The sequence below is a fragment of the Leopardus geoffroyi genome, chromosome B4, assembly GCF_018350155.1.
Source record: "Leopardus geoffroyi isolate Oge1 chromosome B4, O.geoffroyi_Oge1_pat1.0, whole genome shotgun sequence".
Classification (NCBI taxonomy): Eukaryota; Metazoa; Chordata; class Mammalia; order Carnivora; family Felidae; genus Leopardus; species Leopardus geoffroyi.
Window position 1 is genome coordinate 75,980,754 of NC_059341.1, and position 10,202 is coordinate 75,990,955.

The 10,202-nt window shown below is 37.0% G+C and overlaps 1 protein-coding gene across 1 annotated transcript; it reads left to right on the plus strand.

The window, feature by feature from the left end:
* Positions 1–639: 639 nt before the first annotated feature.
* LOC123591820 (olfactory receptor 8S1-like) lies at positions 640–1,566 on the plus strand. Its single transcript, XM_045466473.1, has one exon. The coding sequence runs from the start codon at positions 640–642 to the stop codon at positions 1,564–1,566; it is 927 nt and encodes a 308-aa protein (XP_045322429.1).
* Positions 1,567–10,202: the final 8,636 nt, after the last annotated feature.

A 10,202-nucleotide genomic window follows, 5' to 3' on the forward strand; every position in this document is an offset into this window, starting at 1 on the left:
AAGCTAAAGAAAGACAAAATAATGTCATTGAGCAGTTATGCAACCTAGCAAGGTTTTAAATGGGAGTAAGAAACTCAGTGACAGAAGAGAAATGACAAGTTTTGCAACATCCATTATAGACAGTTCACTAAAATATACAAATTACAGGCACCGCTAACAAGTTTCAATGAAAAGAATTGACTAAATTAGTCATGGTCCTGGTCTGGACAAATTTGTGAACTCCGAGGCACCTGGGTAGCTCAGTTGGTTGAGCAACTGACTCTTGATTTCGGCTTGGATTATGATCTCACTGTTTGTGGGTTTGAGCACTGAACCTGCGTAGGATTCTCTCCCTCCCTCTGCCCCTTTCCCACTCTCTCTTTCTCACACACAAAATAAATAAACATTTTTTAAAAAATTTGTGAATTTCTTCAGCAATCTCTGAGATAGAATATCAACTATAGGATAATATCATACTGAGATTGACCCATTCAGATGAAGCAGAATATCTGTATGGGAAGAGAGGATCCAAAGATTCAATGAGGGAAAATATTAAATACAAGTTAGTTGGGTTCAAACCCCCCTCCTCTGGTAATTGAATGTGGTCATCAGAGGTTTAAGTTTTTGCCTATGTTTACTTCTAGGGAATATTCCCTCTAAATGGCTTTGAGGAACCACAGCACCATCACAGAGTTCATCCTCCTTGGCCTGTCTGTTGACTCCCACGTCCAGGTTCTGCTCTTTGTGCTTTTCCTTGGGATTTACCTCTTTACTATAATGGGAAATCTATCGATGCTGTTGGTCATCAGGGAAGATCCCCATCTCCACACACCTATGTACTTCTTTCTGAGCCACCTCTCTTTCATGGACTTTTGTTTCTCTACTGCCATAGTGCCCAAGCTGCTGGAGAACCTCCTGTCTCAGAGCAAAACCATCTCAGTGGGGGGCTGCCTGGCTCAAGTCTTCTTTGTGTTTGACATTGGAGGAACAGAAGTCTGCTTACTCTCAGCAATGGCCTATGACCGTTATGCTGCTATCTGTCACCCACTCCTCTATGGCCGGGTAATGAATAATCAGCTGTATATGCAGCTTGTATGGGGCTCATGGAGCCTGGGGTTTCTAGATGCACTTATTAACATCCCCCTGACAATGAACTTGGATTTCTGTGAAGCGAAAATCATCCATCACTATAGCTGTGAGTTGCCCTCCCTCTTCCCTTTGTCCTGCTCTGATGTCTCTACCAGCCTCACTGTCCTGGTCTGTTCTACACTCCTGCATGGCGGTGGTACATTCTTCCTGATTTTCTTCTCCTATGTGCGCATCGTCTCCACCATCCTGAGCATTAGCTCCACCTCAGGCAGAAGCAAGGCCTTCTCCACCTGCTCCTCTCACCTCACTGCATTGAGCTTCTTCTATGGCTCAGCTTTCCTCCGTTATCTCATGCCAACCTCAGGCTCACCTCTGGAGCTCATCTTCTCCATACAGTATGGTGTGGTCACTCCCCTAGTGAATCCCCTCATCTACAGCCTGAAAAACAAGGAGGTTAAAAATGCACTGAGAAGAACCTTGGGAAAGTTTTTGCATTAGTACAGGTAGCAAACTGGATGGAGATGATTAGGTGTTAGGCTAGAACTGCATGCATGCAGATATCTATTGAATTGATGTTAAGTAAAATTGGCTGAATGCCTATCTTGTTAAATGCTGACAGATGCCTTAGTATATAATTTAACACCCAAACTCAGTATATCTTATTCTAATTTTTTTCTATACATAGAGATCGGAATTGAACAAATTATTGAGCAGTCTCAATAATATATAAACATGAATCATTTTTGACCTATTTTTACCAAAATATGACATACATACAAAAAGTGCACAGAATATAAATATACAACACAATAAATTTTCTCAAGGAGAATATGACCAAAAAGCTGGCAACCAAATCAAGTCCCCCTTTGCAACACGATCCCACCCTCACAAGTAATACAATACCATATATTATTTTTGTCTTCTTTTGCTCTTCATAGAAGTGGAATCATACCATCTAGTTCTTTTTCTTTTGTGCCTGATTTAATTTACTCAATATTGCACTTAGAGAGCTAACTCTTCAGGTATAATGTATTTGTTCATTGTTTATTCTCAGTGTTGCATTATTTTCCACTGTGTGAACATATAATTTATTCACCCATTTTACTGTTGAAAGATATTTGTGTAGTTTTGGTTTATGGCTGTTATGACTAGTGTAGCTGTCAGTATTCTTGTACACATCCCTTAATGAACATAGATACTTTTGTTTTGCTTTGTTTTAGTATACACCTAGAGATGGCTTTGTTTGATAATAGGGTATACATCATACTTCCAAGAACTTTCCCTTCGTGGTTGTAAAATTGTATATTCCCATAGTAGTTTATGAGAATTCCAGATGCTCCATAAAATACACATGGTATTTTTATGTTTTTCATTTCATAATTCTAGTGGGTGAGTTGTGATTCCATTTAAGGCTGTACTTTGCATTTCTCTGATGGCTAATAAAGCTAAGCACCTTTTCCTCTGCTGCCCTGTGGATTGACTTTCATTCTCTTAATGTTGTTCTGATGAAGAGAAATTCCTAATTGTAATAAACCCCAATTTATCATTTTTCCTTTATAATATACTTGCTATTTTTGTGCTGTGTTAAAATTTTTTTCCTTACTCTTAGTTTATGAAAATATTCTGTTTTTTTTAAGCTTTAGTGCTTTATTATAATCCACCTGGAATTGCTTTCTGTGCATAATGTGTGATAAAGGTCAAGATTCATTTTTTCCAAATGGAAATGCATTTACCCATCACCATTTATGTTCCCACTGCACTGTAATATTGCTTTTATCATAAATCATATGTATGTGTGGGTCTGTTTCTGAATCTTCTTCCGTTTTGTTCCATGATTAGTTTGTCTGCTTTTGTACTAATAACAAACTATGTTTACTATTATATCATTATAACAGGCTTCGAAGTTTGGAAGTAGAAGGGTTCCTTGTAACACAATTCTTCAGGATGTGCTTGGTTCTTTGTATTTTCAGACAATTTTTTAGAATCAGCTTATCAACAGCAAAAACGTCCAGGATTTTGATTGTGTCTGAATCTATAGATCAAGTTGAAAAGGGGTTGCATCTTCACAATATTGAGTCACCCAATTAACCAAGTTATAACTTTCCATTTAATTAGGTCTTTTTAATTTCTCTCAGAAATATATTATAGCTTTTATTATAGAGGGTTTTTGTACCTTTTGTGAAATGTATTATTGGGCATTTAATGTTTTTTAACTTATTTAAGCAGTATTATTTTTAAATGTTATTCTATGTGTGATTTTATTGGTATGGAAAAATATAATTTATTTTTATGTATCAGTGAACTTGTTAAATTCATTCCTTAATTTTAAGGGTTTTTTTTTTTTTGTAGATCAACTTTTTCAGATTAAGAAAGTTTTCTTTCCTTTTCATAGTTTGCTAAGTGTTTTATGCATAAATTATGTCAAGTTTTATCAAATGGTGTTCCTGTATCTATTGAGCTATCATCTAGATTTTCTAATTTTATTAGTTAGAAAGGTCAATTCTATTAGTTGATTTTTTTTTTTTTTTAATTTTTTTTTTTCAACATTTATTTATTTTTGGGACAGAGAGAGACAGAGTATGAACGGGGGAGGGGCAGAGAGAGAGGGAGACACAGAATCGGAAACAGGCTCCAGGCTCTGAGCCATCAGCCCAGAGCCCGACGCGGGGCTCGAACTCACGGACCGTGAGATCGTGACCTGGCTGAAGTCGGACGCTTAACCGACTGCGCCACCCAGGCGCCCCTCTATTAGTTGATTTTTAAAGATAAAACTTCACGGGGCACCTGGGTGGCTCAGTTGGTTAAGTGTCTGACTTCAGCTCAGGTTGTGATTTCATGGTTTGTGAGTTCGAACCCCACATCAAGCTCTGTGTTGGCAGCTCAGAGCCTGGAGCCTGCTTTGGGTTCTGTGTCTCCCTTTCTGTTTGCTCCTCTCCCATTTGTGCTCTGTCTCTCTCAAAAATAAGTAAACATTAAAGGTAAAACTTCACATCGGTTTTATTATCAAGATTTAATAGACTCATAAAAAGAATTAAGATGTGGGGCGCCTGGGTGGCTCAGTCGGTTAAGCATCCGACTTCAGTTCAGGTCATGATCTCGTGGTCTGTGAGTTCGAGCCCCGCGTCGGGCTCTGTGCTGACAGCTCAGAGCCTGGACCCTGTTTCAGATTCTGTCTCCCTCTCTCTCTGACCCTCCCCCGTTTATGCTCTCTCTCTCCCTGTCTCAAAAATAAATAAACATTAAAAAAAAATTAAAAAAAAAAAGAATTAAGATGCATCCTCTCTTTTCTGTGGAAGAATTGTGTAATATTGGTTGTTACTTCTTCATATATTCATAAGAATTCACTATTAAACTAATATGATTAGGGCTTTCTTTCTAAGAGCTTTTTTAAAATAATGAATTCAAGTTATTTAACACCTATTAAATGATTCAGACCTCTGCTTCTTCTGCCAGACTTGGAAAAAAATGTGTTTTTAGAGAAATTGGCCCAGTCACATAAATTCTCAGATTTGTTAACAATTAAAGTGGCTCATAATATTCATTTTATTATCTTTTCCATGTCTATACTATATGTATTGATATCCTACTTTTCACTCTGCTTTGTATATATCCAATAAAGTGTTAATATCCAAAATATATAAAGACAACTCCACACACACACAAAATAAGAATCTAATTGAAATGGACAGAAGGGGTGCCTGGGTAGCTTAGTTGGTTAAACATCTGACTTCCGCTCAGATCATGATCTTGGGGTTTGTGGGTTCAAGCCCTGTGTCAGGCTCTGTGCTGACAGCTTGAAGCCTGGAGCCTGCCTAGGATTCTGTGTCTCCCTCTCTCTCTGACCCTCCCCTGCTCATGCTCTGTCTCTTTCTCTCTCAAAAATAAATAAATATTTTTTTAAAAAATGGACAGAAGACATTAACAGACATTTTCCCAAAGGAAACATACAGATAGCCAACAGACACATGAAAGGATGTTCAACATCACTCATCATCAGGGACATGCAAAGCAAAACCACAATGAGATGTCACCTCACACCTGTGAGAATGGCTAAACTCAGCACAAGAAACAAGTGTTGGCGAGGTTGTGGAGAAGAAAGCCTCATGCACAATTAATGGGAATGCAAAGTGGTGCAGCCACTATGGAAAACAGTGTGGAGGTCCTTCAAAAAATTAAAAATAGTTTTCTGATATGATCCAGTGATTTCACTGGTGTTGGGCATTTACCTAAATAAAAGCATTTTTCACAGAAATAGAATAAGGAATCCTAAAATTTGTATTGGACCACAAAAGACCCCAAAGAGCCAAAAAAATCCTGAAACAGAATAACAAAGCCAGAGGCATCACATTTGCTGATTTCAACTTTACTACAAAGTTATAATAATTGAACAGTATGGTGTTGGCATAAAAGTAAACATGTATACCAATAGAACAAAATAGAAAGCCCAAAATTAACCTTCTGCATATACTGTCAACTGATATTTGACAAGAGAACGAAGAACACCAAATGGGGAAAAGATAGCCTCTTCAACAAATGGTGCTGGGAAACCAGATAACTATAAGCAGAAAAACAAGACTGGACCCCTATCTTACACCACTCACAAAAATTAACTCAAAATGGATCAAAGATTTAAACATAAGACCTGATACTGTAAAACTTCTAGAAGTAAACATAAGGAAGAAGCTCCTTGACATTAATCTGGGCAATGATTTTTTAGATGTGACACCAAAAGTGCAAAAATCAACAAGTAGGACTACATTAAAATATAACAGCCTTTGCCCAGCAAAGAAACCATCAATGAGGTGAAAAGGCAACCTACAGAATGAGAGAACATTTTTGCAAACCATATACTGGATAAGAGGCTAATAACCAAAATGTATAAAGAATTCCTACAACTCAATAACCAAAAAGAAAAACAAAACAACCTGATTTTAAAATGGTCAGATAACCTAAATAAACATTTGTCCAAAGAAGACATACAAATGCACAATATGTACATTAAAAGATGCTCAACATCACTAATCATTAGGTAAATGCAAATCAAAACACCTAACACCTACTAGAATGGCTATCACGAAGAAGAGGAGATAACAAGTGTTGGTCAGGCAACAACAGATGTTGGCGAGGATGTGGAGACAGAAGATCTCTTTTGCACTGCTGGTGGGAATGTAAGCTGGTGCAGCCACTCTGGAAAACAGTATGGGGGTTCCTCAAAAAAATTAAAAATAGAACTACCCTACGACCCAGCAATTGCACTACTAGGTATTTATCCAAGGGATATAGGTATACTGTTTCAAAGGGACATATGCACCCCAATGTTTATAGAAGCCTTATAAACAATAGCCAAAGTATGGAAAGATCCCAAATGTCCAACGATGGATAAATGGATAAAGAAGATGTAGTATATATATACAATGGAATATTACTCAGCAATCAAAAAGAATGAAATCTTGCCATTTACAACGATGTGGATGGAACTGGAGTGTATTATGCTAAGTGAAATTAGTCAGAGAAAGACAAGCATCATATGACTTCACTCATATGAGGACTTTAAGAGACAAAACAGATGAATACAAGGGAAGGGAAGCGGAAATAATATAAAACCACGGGGGGGGGGGGAGGAGACAAAACATAAGAGACTCATAAATATGAAGAACAAACTAAGGATTCCTGGAGGGGTTGTGGGAGGGGGGATGAGCTAAATGGGTAAGGGGCACTAAGGAATCTACACCTGAAATCATTGTTGCACTATATGCTAACTAACTTGGATGTAAATTAAAAACAAAACAAAACAAAACAAAACAACAAGTGAGGGTGAGGCTGTGGAGGAAAGGAAACCCTTGTACACTGTTGGTGGGAATGTAATTTAGTTCAGCCACTGTGGAAAACAGTATGGAGGTTCTTCAAAAAATTAAAATAGAACTATCATATGATGCAGTAATTCCACTTCTGGGTATATACCCAGAGGAAATGAAATCAATATCTGGAAAAGATATCTGCACCCCCTTATTCATTGCAGCATTATTCACAATAGCCAAGACAGAAACAAACTAAATATACATCAGTGGAAGAACATATGAAGAAGATATATATTATTATATGTATATGTGTGTATACACACATACATATACACAGATGATAATATATATACACATACATATAATATATACACTCATACACACACACACACATATATACGTACACACAGAGAATATTATTCAGCCACAAGAAAGAAGAAAATCCTGCCATTTGCAACAATATGGATGGCCCTTGAAGGCATTATGCCAAATGAGATATGTTAGACAGAAAAAGAAAAATCCTGTATGATAGATATCACTTACATATGAAATCTAAAAAAAGCCAAACTTGTAAAATGAGAGAATAGAATGGTGGTTACAAGAGGTTGAGGGGATGGAGAAATTGGATAGATTTTGTTTAAGGATACAAATTTGCAACCAGTAGATAAATAAACCCTGAGGATCTAAAATTCCTTACAGTGATTATAGGCAACAGTACTGTATTGTTACAAACATCAAACTTGCCAAGAGATTAGCTCTTGATCCCACCACACAAAAAAAAAGAAATTATAATTATGTGACATATATATTTTAATTTACTAAGTAATTATGATTATATATTATATATTATAATTATTCGGTGTTAACTAATACTTCAATGGCACTCATATTGCAATATACGAATGTGTCGATCAACACGTTTATACCTTAAACTTATACGATGTTACATGTTGATTATATCTCAAGTTTAAATTTTTTTAATAAAAATAGAAACTTTTTTTGTCCCCTCCCCAGGCTCCAAAAATGGAAACATTTTAAAGAAAAAATTTCATATAAGCTGAGAAATTTCTCATTCATGTCCAACAACTCATCTTCAGAGATAAAGATGCCTCCCATGAGGATGTGAGGCTGGACCTGGGATCATGTTAGTCTCCACACTGCTCTTTGCCATACTACTGCATAGAATGAGGTTTCACAGATGCATCCAATGAGTCAGATAGTTGAATAAGTAACCGTTTCTGATTTTTTAATAGATTTAATCAGAAAATGTTCGGCCCAGCTGTTTAAAGATACAGTTCCTTATGATGTGGGAAAGTCACCTGTTAGGTTAATTATATCTCACTATATACCTTCCTTAATAATTTCCTAATAAGTGGCGAGCAGGAAAAGACTTCCCAGCTTGCCTACTTTCAAAGGCCAGTTAAAACTTCATCCCTAAAGTTCTATAGCCTATATCTGTGAGAATCCCCTAGGACTTCTACAGACTTCACTCTTCCAGTTAATGAGCTTAAAGTCTGGCTTCAGACCATGACCTCAGGGATTACAGCTTCCTTGCACTGCTGAGATCCACCAGACTATCTGATTCCCTTCAGCTAGATTAGATCTGAAAATCACTCAATTCACTGATATTCTTTGTCCAGTGTATAAACTCAGAAAGATAAGTGAGTAGTAGCCTCTGTGATTGGGTCTGACATGACATGAGAGAAGTCTCTCTTGTGCTCCTTTCAGAATTTGAATGTGTCCCACTGTATTTAGTGAGTGAGAGTAGACATTTTCCTTCCCTCCTGGAAGCTTGTGAATAGAAAACATGTATGCATTCTAAAATTAGGCTAGAGAAATAGTGGTTCTCCTGTGCATAGTGAACACCTGACCAAAGATGACTTCTTATACTATGGTAAGACTAGAGCCAGAAGATGACTTTTGTGCCAGAAAAATTCAGACTTCTATGATTTTTCTAAAGGTTCCCCACATTCCCCTCTGGAGATTTCCAGTTTCTGTTTTTATCTAGTCTTCTGTACCTACTTGTCTTAGGCAACTCCTTTTGCTTTAAGTTCTCTCATCATCTTTTGCTTGTACTGCAGACTAAGTTACAACCACTAGGACCTTTGTGGATATTTCTCTCCTTTGAGGCTCTTATCCTCAACTGTTTTTAGCATCTACTAAATAAATCCTCTCTATGCTCTCTAGCATTGAGTCTACAGCGACTATGGAATCTGCATTGGTCTGGAAAACTGAAACCAGGAGCTAAGAGGTTCTCAGTCTGGGGAGGAATGGGTAAAAGCACATCATAGTAGATAGACTTCAGTAGTCTGAGATCCTCCTTCTTCTCTTAGACCCTAAATGCATGTGCTAAAAATAATTTACTTTTCTGATATTATTAACCACTCCATCAACTCTGGTCATCAATATTAGTGGTTAAAGGGGAAGCGAAATAGCAGAAATCAGAGAAGATTTTAAGGAAAATATTGACATATTTGAAGTTTGTCTTCCATGCATACAAACCACAAGAATTTGGCCCTTCTTCCCATTTCAGGTGGCCTCAGAACATCAAAGGTTCTATATTTCCAAAAAATAGTTACCCAGACCATCTCTGCCTTGCAGCACTAGACCTGCCTTTCATACTATCTTCATTAATCTATCTATCCAGTCATGTATATAATTAACTAATATTTTCTGTGTGATTTCACCAAACAGATAACTTTTGAGACTTTTTTCTTGGAATGTCTTCTTGAAATGATATAAGATTATTATATCTAAACAAGTTAATAATTTATAATGGAATTGATGTTCTTTGCCTCTCAGAATTGATTGAATCTTAAATTTAGGCAAACGCTAATTTAAGTAAAATGAATTCACAGGAGCATAAACTTCAGCCAAAAATCATAGGATGGATGGTGATAATTATTTGTGATTATTTTTTAAATGACCCAGAAAATGCAATTTCCTGCTTCACTTCTCTTTAAGGTGATATCTGACATAAACATACGAGATAGCAAGAAGCAGCCTATTTGAGAAGTTTCAAACACAGCTATACAGGCAAAGTGGTAAATAACACATTTTGTGGAAAACGATCCCCCTGGGTTCTACTTTCTTACTTTCCACCCTCCTTTATGTGAGCACTCAAACTTCTCTCTCTTCACCTTTTTCTGAATTTCAAAATAGACATTCAACTTCAATGTGAATTGAAGCCACTGTTCCCTCTCACAAGGTAAGTGAAGAGACTTTGAAATTAGTGCTTAGCTTTCGCTACATGGTTGAAATGAAGCCCTGTCCTCAGTTGGTCACAGTCAGAGGATCTATATAAGGTTCCAGGGGGAGCAAATCACGGAATCTCAC